Source organism: Aedes aegypti, chromosome 1 (genome assembly GCF_002204515.2).
Source record: "Aedes aegypti strain LVP_AGWG chromosome 1, AaegL5.0 Primary Assembly, whole genome shotgun sequence".
NCBI classification, from domain to species: Eukaryota; Metazoa; Arthropoda; class Insecta; order Diptera; family Culicidae; genus Aedes; species Aedes aegypti.
Genome location: NC_035107.1, coordinates 295,789,056 through 295,811,518, shown reverse-complemented (window position 1 = coordinate 295,811,518; position 22,463 = coordinate 295,789,056). Strand labels below are relative to the sequence as shown.

Genomic DNA, 22,463 nt, shown 5'->3' with positions numbered 1-22,463 from the left:
CATCTCGACCACAACCTACACAAGAATGCCCAGAGCCTGATCGTTCCCTGCCTTTTATAGCGGATTCTATCGAACTTTTCTATCTACCCACTCTCAATTTTCTCTTACTCGAAGTACCTCCCATTTTGCTTACCCGTACAAGCGTATACCTGGCCATGCTGGCAAATCATGACCGTACAAATTTACAAATATTCCCTACACTAGGTACCTAGTTATAGCATATAGAAGCGATTAACAGTTAAACAGATAAACAGTTAACGTTCAATATTAGAGCAAAATAGATCTCACAAAAGTGTACAAGTGCTGTAGACCGTTCCCGAAGAGTAACAAAAAATGTTCATCATCGAAACGTTTTTTAACCGAAGAAATGATTCAAAAACTAGTTGCCATGCAATGTGAAGTTCCTCTTAATACGTCGTTGAAGATTTGCGGCTCATGCCGTGTGTCTGTGTATCGTTTTAATCCGCAAATCAACAATCGTGAGGACCAACCTGCAACGTCGAGTGCGAATCAACCGTTATCATCACAGGATCGTTTTAATCCGCAAGTCAACAATCGTGAGGACCAACCTGCAACGTCGAATGTTAATCAACCGTTACCATCACAGGATGGTTAGAGGAGATACCATCAGCAAGCTCGATAGTGTCAGCATCATCTAAAAACAGTGATGTACCAGACTACTCCAGAATTCATAACATCGAGCTCTTCAACATGGGAATTTCTGGTATCAGCGTGTCACCGGTTTCGTTGAGAAAGCTCGAACAGAGGAGATAATTCAATCCCAAATATCTTGAAGCGGTAACTTATAGGAAGATCATTGATATTAGAATTTTGAATTGTTTTTGGATAAAAAATCATATTGCAGCATCAAAACGCCTTTTCTATAACCAGAAATTGAATTTTCAGAAATACACCAAAAGTTGCCATTAGAAAAAAAAAATATTTTAAATTGCACCATGTTGAAACTGCCCTTAAAACATGGGATATTAATGTGGAAAGAGATAAACGTAACATTGTTGGTGGAGCATCTGGAGTAACTTATGAAACGGGCGTATTTTCTTAAGTTTTATGATATTAATATAATTGAATCCTAAATATCTAGAAAACGACTAGTTTTAGGAAGATCATTGTTATTAGCATTTTGAATTGTTTTTGGATGAAGAATCATATTACAGCATCAAAACGTCTTTTCTACGGCCAGAAATTGAATTTTCAGAAATGCACCAAAAGTTTGAAACTGTGCTTAAAACATCTGGTTTTACATTGGAATTTTACAGAAAAAATTTGAAAAAAATCGAAGATACCTTTTTTTTGCAATTTGCGTTTTAAGGTTTAATTTCGATTTTTTCATGAAAATAAAAGTATTTTTTTTTCAGTGTATATTTTTTTTTACAAAGCCTATTTGATTGTCTGTCCCTCCTCAGACTCTATTTCTCTATAACAAACGGTTTCCGAGGTACATTTTTTTTAAAAAGGTGGTGCCAAGAATACATACGCCCTTATCAGAAATTACTCTCGATTCTAAACGATCCCCAATTATATAAGATAATTTTCGTCTCATATACTTAATACATCTGCGCAGTTTCATCCAAATCGGAATGGTACATGTCAGATTTCAGCATTTTATGGACGATTTCGCGTGGAACCGCTCCAAAGGAGGAATAACCCACCAACCAATGAGAGGTCAGGAGGAAGAAGCAAACTTAATCGATCTCTTTCGCTAATTTTGATGCGGGAAGAGCATTGAGAGCGACATTTTTGTTATTTAATAGAAATCTTAATTTGATTGTGGACAGTGGAGCTTCTTGCTGTCTGATTGACAAGAGATTTTTACCTGCAGATGTTCAAATTGATAATTCACACACGTTTGAAGTGGTTGGTGTGAATGGAATGACCAATACGCTGGGATTTAGAGACACCTTTTTAGGTTACGATTCAGTAGAGTACCCAATCAGATTTCATATAATGGATCAGTTACCATCTCACGTTGTGGGATTAATCGGCACCAATTTTTTGAAAAAAATCGGAGCAAAAATTGATTTTGGCCGAATGAAAATGGAATTTAAAATTCCAACAAATGAACTTTTTACAATACCGGCTAGAACGGAAATAATTAAGTTCATAGATACAAAATTCACTGAAACTTGTGTTGTACTTAACCAAGAAATACAACCACATGTTTTCATTGCAAATGCCATTGTACAGCCCACTAACGGGAAAATTCCTGTACGAATGGTTAATGTTAAAAATAAACCAATCCAAATTTCAAATGTTGAACCAATTATCAAGCCTGCAAGTGATTATTTGGTATTATCAACAGATTTCAAAAATAATAAAGCAGATAGAACTAATCAACTTCTAAAAGAACTTGATTTAGATCATTTGTCCAAGACGGAAAAACAGTATGTAGAACAAATATGTTCCAAATATGCTGACATTTTCTGTCTTGAAAAGGATCAATTGACTGTCACCGATATTGGACGACATTATTGTGTTTGGGAAAACCATCGAAGAGCACAATCGGAATTTGATTGCTGTCTTCGAAAAACTTCGGAAGGTAAATTTAAAATTAAACCCGAAGAAGTGTATTTTTTCAAAACAGAGCTACTGTACTTGGGTCATCTCATATCAGCGGAAGGGATAAAGCCAGATCCTGCAAAAATTGAAGTAGTGAAAAAATGGCCCACCCCTTCCAACGCTGATGAGGTGAAAAGATTTATAGCTTTTGTTAATTATTATCGAAAACACATTCGAAATTTTGCAGAATTATGTGCACCTTTAAATAAATTGACAAGAAAAGGAACACCATTTATCTGGAGCCTTGAATGCGAACAATCGTTCGATATTTTGAAAAAAACAATTTGTGAACCCCCCTGTACTAGATTACCCGGTTTTTGAGAAATCGAATACCTTTCATCTACATACCGACGCGTCTGGATATGCAATAGGAGCAGTCTTATCGAATGATAACGACAAACCTGTTGCATATGCCAGCAAGTCATTAAACCAAGCTGAGACAAACTACCCAACAATAGAGAAAGAGTTGTTGGCCTTAATATGGGCGATCCGACATTTTCGACCATATCTTTATGGTAGGAAATTCATTGTCCATACTGATCATAGGCCGTTAATATATCTATTCTCACTGACAGATCCCTCAAGTCGACTAACGAAATTCAGGTTAGCACTCGAGGAATATGATTTTGAAACAATATATATTCCAGGTAGAGAAAACGTCGTAGCGGACGCGCTATCACGTATCTCTACTGAATTAAAAGCTCTGGCAATGCCAGTAGTTACAAGATCAAATTCGAAAAAATGTCCAACACCAGAGACAACCGACACAAAAGGGTCTGATCAACCTCAAGTGCCAAAAGAATAAAGTTTTGCCTGCAAACAAAACACCAATGATAGTGACAACAACGGCCAATACGGCATTTCAAAAAATATACCTTGATCTGGTTGGTCCATTGATACCACACACCAAATTTTCTATCCATGTTTCAGCAATATCATTTGCTGGAACCGTTTCAGCAATGCATAGTTTTGTGTTTTTTTCAAAATTGTTGTGTTTTCCGATGGATAATCCAACTCTGAGTAATATCCAGTAAGTACAAAACATGTAATTATTGCTTAATTTTAATTTGTGATTGTATTACAGGATGGCGACAAAATTAGAAAGGCGAAAGATTATACGGCTCTACCACCTTCCTTAAAAGCGCACAACATGAGTTTTCTTTTATTTGATTGAAGTGTTAGATTGTTTTATTGAAATAAAAGTGTAGTAAAAATGTAAAAACTTATTGTCTTACAATTTGCGAGGGTCATACAAATCAACTATTTTTACAAACGGGTTAAATTTTCAATTGCTGGAAAGCAGCACAAATTTGCAGATTCCCAATTACTGATCAACCAGCAAAATGAAAAACAATTTGCTGAACGGTCAGCAAAACAACTGTCAGTTTTATGCGAATTCGCTTTGCTGAAAGATCCAGCAAATTTCATTTTGCTGGATCGATTGCTGAATTTACAGCACAAAAAAAAAAATCAGCAAAAATTTGCTGGTTTACAGCAATAAAATTTTGGTGTATAATAATGCAGATAATGACGATATTAAGTACATGATAATGATAATATTAAGTACATCCTCACGACACAATGTGAGTTAACAAAATTTTTAACAACAACTCCGATTAAAGATAAATTGTCTTGACCTATGGAGTTCTAAGCACTATCGCGACTGACAGAGGTACCGAATTTATGACCGCAATTTTTAAAGATGTCTGTGACATGCTAAAAATTGAGAAACTGAATTCGACTGCGTATCATCATCAGTCAATCGGAGCTTAGCTTAGCTTAGCTTAGCTTAGACTGACTACACATATCAATGGTTGCTATTCCGTGATTGACCGAAGTCATTGAAAATGCACAAAGAATCAACTAGAAGTTCGGCTGGGATTGGCCATAATCTTCTTCAGTGTGCATAATTCAGTGCCTCTATTTATACAGGGTCAATAACGGCGCCGGCCACGTCCTTGCAGTCAGGTGGGATTGGGGGAAGGAATGTTAGTGTGTAACCTTTGCTATTTGGAGACCGTGTTTACCTCTGCATCTCCACAAAGGTTACTGGGAGGGATGTTTGTTAATGGGAAGGATCGTTGGGTCACAGGATTCACTTTGATAAGCGATTAGACCATGATAAATAATTTGACGCGAGCAAAGGATCAAACAAAACTAACCCGATTCTCGATCCGCGACACTATTATATCACGCCACGCGAGCGACGCGCGACATGATTGATCCTGCTCACATCACCCGCCCCCGCAAGAGCAAGTGACGCGAGCAAAGGATCAAACACAACTAACCCGATTCTCGATCCGCGACACTATTATATCACGCCACGCGAGCGACGCGCGACATGATTGATCCTGCTCACATCACCCGCCCCCGCAAGAGCAAGTGAGGCGAGCAAAGGATCAAATACAACTAACCCGATTCTCGATCCGCGACACTATCATATCACGCCACGCGAGCGACGCGCGACATGATTGATCCTGCTCACATCACCCGCCCCCGCAAGAGCAAGTGACGCGAGCAAAGGATCAAACACAACTAACCCGATTCTCGATCCGCGACACTATTATATCACGCCACGCGAGCGACGCGCGACATGATTGATCCTGCTCACATCACCCGCCCCCGCAAGAGCAAGTGAGGCGAGCAAAGGATCAAATACAACTAACCCGATTCTCGATCCGCGACACTATCATATCACGCCACGCGAGCGACGCGCGACATGATTGATCCTGCTCACATCACCCGCCCCCGCAAGAGCAAGTGACGCGAGCAAAGGATCAAACACAACTAACCCGATTCTCGATCCGCGACACTATTATATCACGCCACGCGAGCGACGCGCGACATGATTGATCCTGCTCACATCACCCGCCCCCGCAAGAGCAAGTGACGCGAGCAAAGGATCAAACACAACTAACCCGATTCTCGATCCGCGACACTATTATATCACGCCACGCGAGCGACGCGCGACATGATTGATCCTGCTCACATCACCCGCCCCCGCAAGAGCAAGTGAGGCGAGCAAAGGATCAAATACAACTAACCCGATTCTCGATCCGCGACACTATCATATCACGCCACGCGAGCGACGCGCGACATGATTGATCCTGCTCACATCACCCGCCCCCGCAAGAGCAAGTGAGGCGAGCAAAGGATCAAATACAACTAACCCGATTCTCGATCCGCGACACTATCATATCACGCCACGCGAGCGACGCGCGACATGATTGATCCTGCTCACATCACCCGCCCCCGCAAGAGCAAGTGACGCGAGCAAAGGATCAAACACAACTAACCCGATTCTCGATCCGCGACACTATTATATCACGCCACGCGAGCGACGCGCGACATGATTGATCCTGCTCACATCACCCGCCCCCGCAAGAGCAAGTGAGGCGAGCAAAGGATCAAATACAACTAACCCGATTCTCGATCCGCGACACTATCATATCACGCCACGCGAGCGACGCGCGACATGATTGATCCTGCTCACATCACCCGCCCCCGCAAGAGCAAGTGACGCGAGCAAAGGATCAAACACAACTAACCCGATTCTCGATCCGCGACACTATCATATCACGCCACGCGAGCGACGCGCGACATGATTGATCCTGCTCACATCACCCGCCCCCGCAAGAGCAAGTGACGCGAGCAAAGGATCAAACACAACTAACCCGATTCTCGATCCGCGACACTATTATATCACGCCACGCGAGCGACGCGCGACATGATTGATCCTGCTCACATCACCCGCCCCCGCAAGAGCAAGTGAGGCGAGCAAAGGATCAAATACAACTAACCCGATTCTCGATCCGCGACACTATCATATCACGCCACGCGAGCGACGCGCGACATGATTGATCCTGCTCACATCACCCGCCCCCGCAAGAGCAAGTGACGCGAGCAAAGGATCAAATACAACTAACCCGATTCTCGATCCGCGACACTATCATATCACGCCACGCGAGCGACGCGCGACATGATTGATCCTGCTCACATCACCCGCCCCCGCAAGAGCAAGTGACGCGAGCAAAGGATCAAACACAACTAACCCGATTCTCGATCCGCGACACTATTATATCACGCCACGCGAGCGACGCGCGACATGATTGATCCTGCTCACATCACCCGCCCCCGCAAGAGCAAGTGACGCGAGCAAAGGATCAAACACAACTAACCCGATTCTCGATCCGCGACACTATTATATCACGCCACGCGAGCGACGCGCGACATGATTGATCCTGCTCACATCACCCGCCCCCGCAAGAGCAAGTGAGGCGAGCAAAGGATCAAATACAACTAACCCGATTCTCGATCCGCGACACTATCATATCACGCCACGCGAGCGACGCGCGACATGATTGATCCTGCTCACATCACCCGCCCCCGCAAGAGCAAGTGAGGCGAGCAAAGGATCAAATACAACTAACCCGATTCTCGATCCGCGACACTATCATATCACGCCACGCGAGCGACGCGCGACATGATTGATCCTGCTCACATCACCCGCCCCCGCAAGAGCAAGTGACGCGAGCAAAGGATCAAACACAACTAACCCGATTCTCGATCCGCGACACTATTATATCACGCCACGCGAGCGACGCGCGACATGATTGATCCTGCTCACATCACCCGCCCCCGCAAGAGCAAGTGACGCGAGCAAAGGATCAAACACAACTAACCCGATTCTCGATCCGCGACACTATTATATCACGCCACGCGAGCGACGCGCGACATGATTGATCCTGCTCACATCACCCGCCCCCGCAAGAGCAAGTGAGGCGAGCAAAGGATCAAATACAACTAACCCGATTCTCGATCCGCGACACTATCATATCACGCCACGCGAGCGACGCGCGACATGATTGATCCTGCTCACATCACCCGCCCCCGCAAGAGCAAGTGACGCGAGCAAAGGATCAAACACAACTAACCCGATTCTCGATCCGCGACACTATTATATCACGCCACGCGAGCGACGCGCGACATGATTGATCCTGCTCACATCACCCGCCCCCGCAAGAGCAAGTGAGGCGAGCAAAGGATCAAATACAACTAACCCGATTCTCGATCCGCGACACTATCATATCACGCCACGCGAGCGACGCGCGACATGATTGATCCTGCTCACATCACCCGCCCCCGCAAGAGCAAGTGACGCGAGCAAAGGATCAAACACAATTAACCCGATTCTCGATCCGCGACACTATTATATCACGCCACGCGAGCGACGCGCGACATGATTGATCCTGCTCACATCACCCGCCCCCGCAAGAGCAAGTGACGCGAGCAAAGGATCAAACACAACTAACCCGATTCTCGATCCGCGACACTATTATATCACGCCACGCGAGCGACGCGCGACATGATTGATCCTGCTCACATCACCCGCCCCCGCAAGAGCAAGTGACGCGAGCAAAGGATCAAACACAACTAACCCGATTCTCGATTCGCGACACTATCATATCACGCCACGCGAGCGACGCGCGACATGATTGATCCTGCTCACATCACCCGCCCCCGCAGGAGCAAGTGACGCGAGCATAGGATCAAATACAACTAACCCGATTCTCGATCCGCGACACTATCATATCACGCCACGCGAGCGACGCGCAGCATGATTGATCCTGCTCACATCACCCGCCCCCGCAAGAGCAAGTGACGCGAGCAAAGGATCAAACACAATTAACCCGATTCTCGATCCGCGACACTATTATATCACGCCACGCGAGCGACGCGCGACATGATTGATCCTGCTCACATCACCCGCCCCCGCAAGAGCAAGTGACGCGAGCAAAGGATCAAACACAACTAACCCGATTCTCGATTCGCGACACTATCATATCACGCCACGCGAGCGACGCGCGACATGATTGATCCTGCTCACATCACCCGCCCCCGCAAGAGCAAGTGACGCGAGCAAAGGATCAAACACAACTAACCCGATTCTCGATTCGCGACACTATCATATCACGCCACGCGAGCGACGCGCGACATGATTGATCCTGCTCACATCACCCGCCCCCGCAGGAGCAAGTGACGCGAGCATAGGATCAAATACAACTAACCCGATTCTCGATCCGCGACACTATCATATCACGCCACGCGAGCGACGCGCAGCATGATTGATCCTGCTCACATCACCCGCCCCCGCAAGAGCAAGTGAGGCGAGCAAAGGATCAAATACAACTAACCCGATTCTCGATCCGCGACACTATCATATCACGCCACGCGAGCGACGCGCGACATGATTGATCCTGCTCACATCACCCGCCCCCGCAAGAGCAAGTGACGCGAGCAAAGGATCAAACACAACTAACCCGTATCATCATCAGTCAATCGGAGCGCTGGAAAACTCTCATAAAACATTAGGCAACTTCCTCCGAATTTATTCAAACAACAAAATGCTTGAATGGTCATCGTGGATACCATATTTCCAATTTGCTTTCAACACTACATGCCACTCTGAGACAGGCTACACACCTTTCGAACTCGTCTTTGGAAAAATGTGTAATCTGCCATCAAATTTGACAGATATCTCTTAAGTCCAACCAGTTTATAACATTGATGATTATAATAAACTCCTACAATTCAAACTTCAAACACTTCAATTGGAGGTAAGGAACAAACTTTTGGATTTGTGTGTGTGTGATACAATCCACCTCCCACTGGCCGGCAGTGCTTTTATGGAAGAAAATTGTATGCATGTATTTTATGATACCCTTCGATATCTTTATATCTGCAGACAATTTTAGCCCAGGAGATGAAAGGTGATAGCTCTACTGAAATTCCAACGACCCATTTCTAGAATGGCAGTAAATACACACACATTCTGAGGTCATTTTCATTTACAGTAAGCCCCGCATAAAAACACCCATATATCAAATGGATATATGCAATGTTTTTACACTTCCCGAATCGAAAATTATATTTCCGACCCTGGCACGCATTTAGTTTGAATTGGTAATAAGTGAGTAAAGTAAACAATAATAAAGAACGATTTTACCAGGATGTGAAGCAGTTTTTCTCCGTCGCCGCACTGGGGTTTCCGTAAAATACTATCGTAAGGAACAAACTTTTGGATTTGAAACAAAAAAGATGCTCAGGTTACAATATTAACAAAACTCATTCCAAATTCAACGCCAAAGAACTCGTTTTAATATTGTTGTAGCAGGCCTTGGATTATCAAGACGTGTTTTTTTTTTTTCGACGTCTGACTTTTCTTTTCTTTTCAGGAGGAGAAAATTTTCCAAACAAGCTGATTGAGAATTGGATTGATCCAGTTTACGCGCTTTGGAATTGAGGAGAGACATTTCGTCCAGGATTGTTTTCAACATTGGAGGGTGATCGTTTTGTTGCGTGCGTTTGACTGAGGAGGATTTCTTTGCGATTTGGTGCGGACGACGGAGAATTTTTTTGGAGAACAATCTAATTTTTCGAAGCTTCTTCTGTTTTTTTTGGTCTTGTCAAGTGTCCAATATTGAAGTTGCTTCTTTCAAGGAGAAATAGGTCAAGATTTCGATTGGATTTTGTTAAGTATATTTTTTCTAGTTCATTTTTTTTAGTTTTAACTTTGATTAATCACTTAACTTTTTATTATTTATTTATATTCCCCGCAGATTTCTCGATATGGAAACTGACGGGGAATCTTCAAATTCTAAAGATGTTGATCATTCTGATCTTTCTGCTTCAGATACTAAACCATTTAAAGTTAAAATTTCCTTCCACTTTCATTGGTCCTTATCCTGTATATTTTAGAAGGAAGGATAAACCAATTAATGTTCTTTTGATTTCAGCTGAAGTTTACAAAAAATATAAAACTGTTAAAGAAATTAAAAAAATTTCGCTGGATAAATTAAGGGTAGTTTTTGGTTCTCGTGGAGATGCTAATGCACTCCTAGAATCAAATTTATTTGGAAATTCATACCGCATATATGCCCCTTGCGATTCATGCGAGATAAATGGCGTAATTTATGACGAATCATTGAGTTGCGATGACATTCGTAATTATGGTTTAGGAATTTTCAAAAATAAATCTATTGCTCCCGTCAAAATTTTAGACTGTAATCGTTTGTCTAAATTAACTTTCAATGGGAATGAATCAAGTTATATTCATTCTGATTGTATTAAAATAACATTCACAGGTTCTGTTCTTCCGGATTTTGTTTCAATTAATAATGTTTGTTTTAGTGTGAGACTTTACTTTCCCAAACTTATGCATTGCACGCATTGTCTTTTATTTGGACACACTTCTACTTACTGTTCAAATAAACCTAAATGCTCCAAATGTGGAGATTCACATTCTTCATCTGAATGTGATAAACATTCTGATGCTTGCATTTATTGTAAACAGACTCATTTTTCTATTAAGGATTGTTCAGTTTATAAAGCTAACCAACAAAAATTTAATCAACAAATTAAATTCAAAAATCGATGTTCCTATTCAGAGATCTTAAAAGCTTCTGGGGATTTTACTTCTTCTAATATTTATGATGCATTATCTGACTATGATAATGATGATTTAAATAATGAGTCTAATCAATTTATATATAAACCTCCCACAAAAAGAAAAAGAGCTAGCTTATTATCTAACAAAAATAATGAAAATTCTGATCCTCAGCCTTCTACATTTTTTGATAAAAAATTTCCTCCACTTAATACTTCGTCCACTTCACAAACGATTCCTGGGTTTCAAAAAGTTGAAGGTGAAAATACATTTGCTAATGAAAGTTCTAGGGAAAATATTGATAATTCATCTAATAATGAAAATTTTGAAAATTCCATTTTGAAAATTTTTGGAGCAAATTTTAGATTTTTAAGGATTTAGTGATTTTTGGAAAAGTTTGATTAAAAAATGTTTACCCTTTTTTGCGTTTATTTTTGAAAAGTTAAATTCTTTTGGACCCCTCTTTTCTTCATTATTTTCAGTGTAATAACTACTACCAATAAACTACATATATTACAATGGAAGTGTTGTAGATATATTTTGTTTAAACGAAACTTGGTTAGTGGAAAGTAAACACTTACATATTTCGACTTTCAATATTATTAGAAAAGATAGAAATGTTTCAGCAGGAGGAGTTTTGATTGGTGTTCGTGAAAATATACAATTTAAATATTTAAATTTACCTTTCAATTTTTCAATTGAATACATTGCTATTTCTGTTAAACATCTGAATAAGGAATTTTCTGTCATATGTTTTTATATCCCTCCAAATTATCCTTTTTCATTATCAGAAATTACGACTATATTAGATAATGTACCTTCTCCATTTTACATATTAGGAGATTTTAATGCGCATAAATCTGCTTGGGGTAGTAGGAATAGTGATGGTAGAGGTAATTTGATCCTGGATTTGGTTGATGAATTGAATTTGAATATTCTCAACGATGGATCATTTACCAGAATTGCTGTTCCTCCCACTCATCATACATGTATTGATTTATCACTTTGTTCTAATAGTTTAACATTCCTTTCTTCTTGGAAAATAATTAATGATCCTAATGGTAGTGACCATTTACCTATTTTGATCGAAGTTTGTAATAATGACAATAGACAATAATCTAATGAATCCCTTAAGCCTGATTTATGTAAAAATGTTGATTGGATAAAATTTTCGGATCTTATTTCATTTTCTTTAAATATAAAACTACTCCAATTTCTCCAAGGAAAAAATATCCTTCATTTTGGTGGGATAGTGATTGTTCTTTGGCTTTAAAAAATAAATCCGACGCCTTCAAAAAATGTCGTCGTTTTGGATCAAGGGAAAATTATTTTTTATACTGTAAAGCTGAGGTGTTATGTAGGTGTTATTGGAGGTGTTATTGGAGAAATTTTATAGAAAATCTTGATAAAGAATCTTCTCTTTCGTCTGTTGCTAGAAATTTAAGAAATTATAATTCTTCTTCTCCAAATATTCAAGAATATTCTGAAGATTGGATCAATAAATTTGCCTCTAAAATTTGTCCTGATTTTGTTCCTTGTTCCATAAATTTTAAAAATTGTCAAAGATATAATTATTTTCCTGAACTTAGTGCTTCATTTTTATTAGAAGAATTAGATTTAGCATTATCTGTTACAAAAAACACGTCTCCGGGAATTAATAATATTAAATTTATTGTTTTGCAAAATTTACCACATGATGGAAAAATACATTTGTTAGAATTGTACAATTCATTCTTTTTTCAAAATATTTTGCCTTCGGAATGGCATTAAGGTTGTCAGTATTGTAAAATCAAGCAAGGATCCTTCATTAGCTGATAGTCGTAGACCAATAAGTTTATTGTCATGTCTTCGTAAGCTTATGGAAAGAATGTTACTTAATCGTTTAGAATTATGGGCTGAAAGTAATAAAATTTTTTCTTCTTCCCAATTTGGTTTCAGAAAAGCTTGTAGCACTCGTGATTGCACTGCTCTTCTAGCTTCACAAATTAATCTTTCGTTTAATAAGAAGCAGGATATGGTTTCAACTTTTCTTGATGTTTCTGGGGCTTATAATTCTGTGTTATTAGATCTACTTTTTGAAAAATTAAAAAATTTCAATATTCCAAATATAATTTCCAATTTTTTATATAATTTTTTTTTCTTTCAAAATTATGCATTTTTTTCATAATGGCTCTTCCAAATTGATACGATATAGTTATTTTGGTCTTCCTCAAGGGTCTTGTTTGAGTCCATTTCTATATAATTTATTTACCAGTGACATATCATCTGTTATTCCGAATGGATGCTATTTTTATCAATTTGCCGATGATAAAGTTATTTCTATCAGCGGTAATAATAGAGAAATTATTCGTCATTTTATGCAATGTGCATTAAATAATATTGAAATTTGGGCAAACAATAATGGTTTTTCTTTTTCTGTTTCTAAAACTAAATTTATTTTATTTTCTCGTAAACGTTCTATTGTTAATATAAATTTATATCTTAATGGTCACGAAATTGAACAAGTTGATGATTACAAATATCTAGGAATATGGTTTGATTCAAAATTATTGTGGAAAAAACATATTCAATATATCCAGATAATTTGTGCAAAAAGAATAAATTTCCTTAGAACCATAACAGGTACTTGGTGGGCTGATTTAATTACACTTTACAAAACGACCATTAGATCTATTATTGAATATGGATGTTTTACTTTTGTAAATGCAAGTCAATCGCATTTTTGTAAGCTAGAAAAGATTCAATTTCGGTGTTTAAGAATTTGTTTAAAATTAATGAATTCAACTCACACTCAATCTATTGAGGTTTTAGCTGGAGTAATTCCACTTAAAACTCGCTTACATGAATTAAATTGTAAATTCATGTTGAATTGTTTTATGAAAAAACACCCAATAATTGATGTTTTGAAATGTTTAAATGATATAAATCCAACTTGCAAAATTTTAGATTCATACAAATCTTGTTCTTCTTTGAATATTGTTCCTTAAACAATTTCTACATTCAATTATCATAATTTTGATATTAATGTTCACTCGTTTCATCCTATGATCGATTTATCGTTATATGAAGAATTAAAACAAATTCCTAGTAATGAGTATTTTCGCTTCGCTCCTTTATTTTTTCGGCGTAAATTTGTTGGATTAGATTCACATCAATTTTACTTTTCTGATGGATCATTAATCCAAAATGTTGCTGGTTTTGGAGTTTATAATTACTATTCCGCTTATTTTTTTTCAAATTACAATCAGTTGCTCAGTTTTTATAGCTGAGCTAACTGCCTTGTATTTTACTTGTTCTTTGATTAAAAATTGTTCTCCAATTATTTTTATTATATGTTCAGACAGCTTAAGTAGTTTGAAAGCACTCAATTCCATAAATTTCAGTTCTAAAACTCATCACATTATGTTGTTGCTGAAAAAAGAATTATGTTATTTGCATTCTCAGGGATACATCATTAAATTTATTTGGGTTCCTGCTCATTCTAACATTTATGGTAATGAGCAAGCTGATTCTTTAGCAAAATTAGGGATTCGTTGTGGCAGTATGTTCAACAGACAAATTTCTTCGTCTGAATATTTTACAGATTTAAAACAATATTCTTTAAATAATTGGCAGCTTTCATGGGACTTTAGTGATAAAGAACGATGGTGTCATTCAATTTTACCGAAATGTTAGTCGATTTAGTTGGTTCAAAAATTTTGCTGTCGGAAGAAATTTTATTTGTACATTGTCGAGGCTTATATCCAATCATTATATTTGTAATAGTTATTTATATTGTATCAACATCAATGATTCTAATTTGTGTGATTATGGTGTTGCTTATGAGGATATTGACCATATTGTTTTTCATTGTACGCGTTTTGCTATACCTAGAATTACTTTCTTTAAAAATTTGAAAATATATCATCGTTTGCTCCCTCAATCTGTTCGTGATATTCTGGGAAGTAAATTCTTACCCTCGTTGAAAATACTTTATAGATTTTTAAATGATGCTTTGTATTTCGTATGATTCTGCTTCGTTCTTTTTCCTCTTTTCAGGTTTGATGGAAACATTTTCAATAAACTCATTTAAGGATGGCATCAAGTTGTTTTCGAGTCATGACCCTTTTTCAAGATTTTTGGCTCTGCAATGGATAAATGCCGCCTGAGCCTTTAGATTTATATTTTATTATTATTATCATTTTGTAATGTTATTTTGAAAAGACAAAGAGGTTTTGTGCCTTTTTGAGAAGAATTTCATAAAGAAATCAATCAAAGGGGCTTTTCCCTCTTTCAAAATTTTTAGTTAAAAATAAATAATAATAATAATTAAAACTCGTTTTAATCAAACAAGAAACAGGTACCGAGCTAGAACCAAAATACAGTGGACCCTATAAAGTGATTAATGATAAAGAGCCGAATGTAGATATTGATAGATGGAAAAGTTGAAACGGTACATAAAGATAGAGTTAAAAAATTTAATCAATAAAAACAGATAGAATAAAATAGGACGTGTGGCGGATGTCGCCACATTAGAAGTTTAGATTATCTTAGTTTAGAATATCTTAGAATTTCAACACGGATACGGGGTATCCATAATATAAATTCTGATAGGATAATGTGTCGATACGGGGTATCGTACACGAATAAGGGATATAAGGACAGTATTAGGAAACAGGTCTACGTGGTGCTGATATGGGATATCGCACACACGGTAGGAATAGTTATATATATTAATCCAAAACATCAGCCGTTTGCTGGCTATTTACAAAGAAACTCTAGAGTAGTTGAACGTCTGTGGGTGCAAAGTGGAAAACAAAAACGCCAAGCGAAACATCAACAACGAGAACACGACACAGCCAATGATGATGACGATGAGCGGGGTTGAAAAACTCGCTGCTCGCTGCACCAAATGGCAGGGCTGGTGGCAGGTCTCTTTTTTGGAAACTTGGTCTCTATTTCAATGCAAGTCTCTATTTTTTAAAGAGAGGTCTCTGAAGTAACTTTTTTACTTGAATACTGATGCAAAAGATGCTCAAGATATACCTTCAGGGATTCTTAGGCGACTATTTCAAAGGTTCTTCATTCGCGAATTCCTCGAGAAAATGCTTCAAGAATCTTTCTAATAATTTCTCCTGAGTTTTCTTTTAGAATACTTTGATGAACTGGGGAATCTCGCTTTCAATACTACGCAAGTTTTTTTCCCAATAATTCGTCCAGAAATTCCTCCAGCGATTTCTCAAGGAATGTGACATTTTTTTCCAGAATTTTGTGCATAAAAATCTTAAGCAGTCCTCTAGTAATTCTTTTTTTTTTAGGAACTATCCCAGGATTTCCTACAATTATTGTTCTACCAATTCTCCAGTTTCCAGGAATTCTTCCAATAAAATCTGGTACCAGTTTTCTGTACAGTTCCTATATTTAAGACACTCAGCCGCTACCAGCCCTGCAATAGGCGAAAAAAGCCAGCAGCCGGAACGACACCGAGCTATGCAGGAGCTAATAGGACGATAGCACAATTTTCCAATTCCATTTTCCTCTCGAGTTTCGTTTGTTTTGGAGAATGCGCTCGCCAAACTTTCTCAAGAAATCGAATGCATGGATGGACGACGGACAACTGCGTTATCGACAACTGGGCAGTTGATTGCCTCGAAGGTCGTCGGCGGCGGTGGCGATGATAAGCTCCTAACTTAACGATTAAATGCTGTTCCGGGTCATAGTCTAAATGTTCTAAACGCATGTCTCTTTTCCTTTCCTGTCTTATCTCATTTGCAGCGATTACCTGTTCAAACTACTGCTGATTGGCGACTCGGGAGTTGGAAAGTCTTGCCTTCTGTTGAGATTTGCGGACGATACATACACGGAAAGCTATATCAGCACAATCGGTGTAGATTTTGTAAGTGTAAATGAGTGTGGTGAAATAAATGTGAAGCGATGACTAATTGTATGCTTTTTCTATTCGTAGAAAATTAGAACAATTGACTTGGATGGCAAAACAATCAAACTGCAAATTGTGAGTATTCCGAAATTAATCCTAAATATTTAGGTTTCTGAGCTGTTTAAATAGTCACTATAATTAGCGTAAAGTAATGTAATCACTATTGTTAGAGAAACTGATCACCCGGCAACACTGACATCAGTTGACAGTCCGAATTCGACCTGACTTTGCAACGTCACAATCACAGACAACGACACACATAACGAATACTTAGACACACATGTAATCTACACTCAAGACAATTGTTAAACACGATAAACATTGAATTTGTACCACGCTTTAGTTAACAATAAATCTGAAACTAAATTAAACTGAATTTAAACAAGTAGATGAAGTTAGACTTGTAAGTACACGACAATGAAGAACTACATGCAGATGAAATAAATAATAGATATATAACGTTAATACATGACAGACAGGACAGTTGCAAGACCAGTTAGACACGGACAATTGAATAACAAAAAGGACTTAAAATTGTAAGTAAACATGGACTAACTAGGACTGTTAATGACATTTATTAAAACTAATTACAGCTTAAAGCAATACTCCACCAAATCTAAGTTTGCTACATAGAGCGTCCGAAAATCCGTGGCTAGGGCTGGCCGCAACAAACTTTAAGAATTTTAACCTCAATTCGGTGGATATTTCCCCCCTACAAGCGGAGGTTCTAAATTTCACGGTCACGGTGAAATTAATTTCATCCCGAAATGGCTACTTCCATCCGTCGGCAAAGCCTAGTGCGGCAGTTAACGGATGATGAAAACAGCTTCGATTGCCCACTTTGCACACAACCGAACATCGCCGATAAGTGGATGGTCCAGTGCGTCGTTTGTGAATGCTGGATCCACTTTTCTTGTGCCAGAGAGATCTCCTTCTTGAATTCTTCTACTGATATGGTGACTTGTTGTATTTTCGGAATTTTTGTTCTAAAACCTATTTAGCTCAAAATTGCATAAATATTTTTATCTTCTTCTTCTTCTTCTTCTTGGCATTAACGTCCCACTGGGACAGAGCCGGCTACTCAGCTTAGTGTTGTTATGAGCACTTCCTCAGTAATTATTGAGAGCTTTCTTTGCCTAAGTTGCCATTTTTGCATTCGTATATCGTGTGGCAGGTACGATGATACTCTATGCCCAGGGAAGTCAAAGAAATTTCCATTACGAAAAGATCCTGGAACGACCGGGAATCGAACCCAGACACCTTCAGCATGACTTTGCTTTGTAGCCGCGAACTATAACCACTCGGCTAAGAAAGGCCCCAATCTTACTATCGAATTCAGGAAATTTGGCCGACTAAAACTCCTCATGACGAAGAGAACAAAACGGCCGAAAATACGGAAGTTTCCCTATTTCTTAATTCTCCTGGTATTTCTCCCTTTTTTTGGTATTTCTCCCTGAATTCGGCCATGTGTTTCTCCGCAATTTACAGCAGGAAATGCTGTAGAAAATCCTACAGCTCGCGTAAAAATTCTGAACAGCCAACGACCAAAATGTAACAAATTGGTTTTCGATAGCTTGCTATAGTGTCCCCCAAAACTCACAAACTATGCAAACATTGTGAACATAATCACAAAGTTTACTGTTTTACCATCGTTTTCTGAATCTTTCATAGGCCTTCTGTTTGGAACGGCTTCTTTCTTCATCAAGAGTGCCTACAGCCGTAAAAATCTTTCCGCATAAAACTGCATATGACTCTTTATTGTTCATTCGATGTAAATAATTTTCTATTATTCGCTTAACAAGCAATTGATTGCAGATGATTGATTTTAAACATAAGAAGTACGAATTGAGATGTGGCGAAATATTTTCACGTCGAATTTCTTCGAATCCAACTTTCTGGAAAGTAGTACTTTTCTAAGTTGTGGCCCATTTAAAATTGGAAAATACGCAATTTGGCATATTTCGGATATAATTCAACAAAATTGAACTCTGTTTCAACTCAAATGTTGCATTGCATGTATAATTCAAAGGAAAAATATTTAAAAAAATTTAATCATTATTTCGAATATATTTTCTGACTTTTCCCGGAATATGGCTCATTAACCAGTGCACAGTATTTTCATCCTTCGTTTTGGTAATAATATTCCTTTAAGTTTGAAATTCGTCGATGTTTTTGACAAAACTGCTATTGCTCTTTTGTTTCCTATTCATAAGAGCCTAAAATCTTTCAATCGGTATGAATTGGGGTCATTTATGTTTTTTCATCATCCAGCAAGAAAAAACCCTTAATTTTCATCAACACTTGATCGTACAGCTTCCTGATACGAAGTCTGGCGAGAACGGATCATTTGACATAACGCCGTTTTGGCATTATGGACATTCGACATAATTCGGTCTTTTGGTATAACTAGAATCATATCCCTTTTTTCAAAATACAGAACAAAGAACAGATGAAATTTGTTTATGCCAAATGATCATTATGTCAAATGACCGTTATGTCAAAAGTCCTTTATGCCAAACGACCTTATGCGAAATGACCCAGAACCGAGTCTGGCCACATTACTCTTCATTTGTTCCCTTTGGGTCATTGCACAATAATATTCATCTCTCTTTCACTCTTGCATAAAATTTATAAACAACAAGGCCAGTAAACGTCAAAAGTGCAGTGGCCTATTTAGTTGTCCGCAGACATGATATGACCGGAGGCTTCAATATCTGGAAACGAATCTGTTGCACGGTACTGCATGTAGCACCGAACTTATTGGCCAAATCGGAGTCAGAGATGTTTGGATTTAGCTTTAATTCGCAGCTGACGGCGCATAGTAACTTCCCATCGCTTGCATTATGGCCTGCGTTTCGTCTAAATAAAATTTTTGGGCGCAAGTATTTTCCTTACGATCACATAAAAAACGCGACGCGAGACGGAACACAACACTTATTGTTCTTACAAATAAAAAGGATATTAAAAATTACCTTTTTATGTCGACCGGTTTCGGGCTCGATGTTGCCCATCTACGGGACGATGTCTGACTGATTATTCAGATTCACAAACACATATTCATACTGATTGCAGCATACGTCGATTGGGGGGGGGGAGTTTATTGCTAGGTCATCCGTTTCGTCAAGTTGAAGAGGGGTGATGTTATTGGGGGATCGTCCTCATTCATGAGAGGGCGATCAGCGGTAGCTATATACATACCCAAGTAACCACAAGCATTAAGGCATTACCGTCAGTGCGCATCGTACCTTCGTGCTGTGCGTACACGAATTCTCTCTGCTCTTGGAAGTTTTCTTAAAAACTACCTAAAGCAATAAAACAGTACTTTTCAGTGCTACAAAAACAGTACTTTTCAGTGCTAAAATTAAAAACGGTACTTTTCAGTGCTACTAAAACAGTACTTTTCAGTACTATTTTTTCTACTATTGATCCCTTTACGATCCTTGTTTGGACCCGTGCCTTCGATTTTTCGTTGGACCCGTTGGCGAAAGCTAGCGGTGGTAATCCTTCTTGGACACCGTCTTGGGAAAAAACCTTTCGAAGGTCACGTCTTCTTTCGTTTATTAATTAAACATGGTATCAACAACAAACAAAAGGAAGGGTGAATCTCTGAATTCACTACTTCCTTCCAAAAAAGTGGGTTTTAAAACTGTCACTACACGTGGCAAGAATGGAAGAAAGGACGCTTCCCCGGAATGCGAAGTTTCTTCCAAGGGTGAAATGAATAATTGTATCGAAATGAGCAATCAGTTCGATGCTCTAGACAAATTTTCCGAACACCAAATCGAAGCAGCCTCTAGCCCAGGCTCTTTGATTCAAGTGAGGAAGCAAAGAGTGCCGCCTATCGTGGTCAGTTGTTCCGAATTTGGGGGATTTAGGCAGGAGATCTTGAACTCCATTAGGGGAATCAAGGTTTCCTTCCAAATCGCAAAGAAAGGAGACTGTCGCGTTTTGCCGGAAACTCTTAAAGATCGTGAGCTTCTTCTCAAACATCTTGAAGAGAAGAAGCACAAATTTTTTACTTATGACGACAAAACTGAACGTTTGTTCAAAGTTGTCTTGAAAGGTCTCTCAAGTGACTATAAATCACCTGAAGAGATCAAAAATGGAATAAATGATTTACTTGGATTTTCCCCAGTCCAAGTAATCATTATGAAAAAGAGAACCCAATCTGGCATTGTTCGGAAAGGGCTTTCTCAAGAATTTTATTTAGTTCACTTTAACAAAAAAGAACTAAATAATATTAAAGCTTTAGAAAAAGCAAAACTTTTGTTTGATGTCCGTGTGACATGGGAACATTTCCAGAAACCTGGAGGAAATTACCAGAACCCCACTCAGTGCCGTCGGTGCCAAAAGTGGGGTCATGGTACAAAAAATTGTCGCATGGATGCTAAATGCATGATTTGCGGAGGTTCTTCTCACGCCAAAGACGTCTGTCCAGTGAAGGAAGATACCACCAAATTCATATGTTGTAATTGCGGGGCTAACCATAAGTCCAATTTTTGGAATTGTCCTTCACGAAAAAAGGTCATTGAGGCTCGTGCCAGGCAGATGAAAGATAATATCCGTTACGATAACGGTCGTTTCCGGAATTTGCCTGGTAGAGTATCGAACAATGCTCATTTTTCAGTTAACGATCGCTTGATCATGAATCATACCCATCAGGAAGATCATAATCATGCTCAGTTACAAACTAATTTTAATCCGTCGGGTAGCCGTTCGAATCTTTCTATTTCGAATGTATCTACCCACGGTAAATCCTTTGCCGATATCGTAGCAGGAAATTCGAACTCCTCCCCTGTTCGATCCATGGGTACCCATTCTACTTGTTTCAAATCAAATGGAAAAAACCCTACCGCCACAGGTAACTCCGCTTCTTCGTCTACCGAAAATTCCAATGGGAAATCACATGACATGTCTGCCTCTGATTTTAATTTTCTAACTGAACAATTGAATCTAATGATTGATGCAATGTTCAAAGCCACCACTATGACTGAAGCAGTCCAAGTAGGTGTAAAATTTACAAATCAAATTGTTATTGGATTACGTTTTTCTAATGGATCCAAATAATAATTTAAATATTTTAAATTGGAATGCTCGTTCTCTAAATGGTAAAGAGGACGAGCTGTTTAATTTTCTTACGGTTAATAACGTGCATATAGCAGTTATTACCGAAACGTATTTAAAACCTGGATCTAAACTCAAAAGAGATCCTAACTTTTTTGTTTATCGTAATGATCGACTTGATGGGGCATGTGGGGGAGTTGCAATCATCATTCATAGGCGTATAAAACATCAACTGTTTTCATCATTTGAAACTAAAGTTTTTGAAACTTTAGGTGTTTCTGTTGAAACACAGTTTGGTAAATATACTTTCATAGCTGCCTATTTGCCTTTTCAATGCTCTGGGCAGCAAGTTAATTTGCTCCAAACTGACTTGCGTAAATTGACTCGCAATAAGTCAAAATTTTTTGTCATTGGTGACTTTAATGCCAAACATCGGTCATGGAATAATTCTCAAAGTAA

At 38.8% G+C, this 22,463-nt stretch overlaps 1 protein-coding gene across 1 annotated transcript in view; it reads left to right on the top strand.

The window, feature by feature from the left end:
- LOC5565927 (ras-related protein Rab-1A) overlaps nucleotides 1–22,463 on the top strand; it is an 84,089-nt gene that overhangs the window by 45,472 nt on the left and 16,154 nt on the right. The window contains exons 2-3 of the mRNA XM_001650253.2: nucleotides 16,778–16,898; nucleotides 16,968–17,015. Of these exons, the coding sequence (XP_001650303.1) occupies nucleotides 16,778–16,898; nucleotides 16,968–17,015 (169 nt within the window). The remainder of the gene's footprint in view (nucleotides 1–16,777; nucleotides 16,899–16,967; nucleotides 17,016–22,463) is intronic.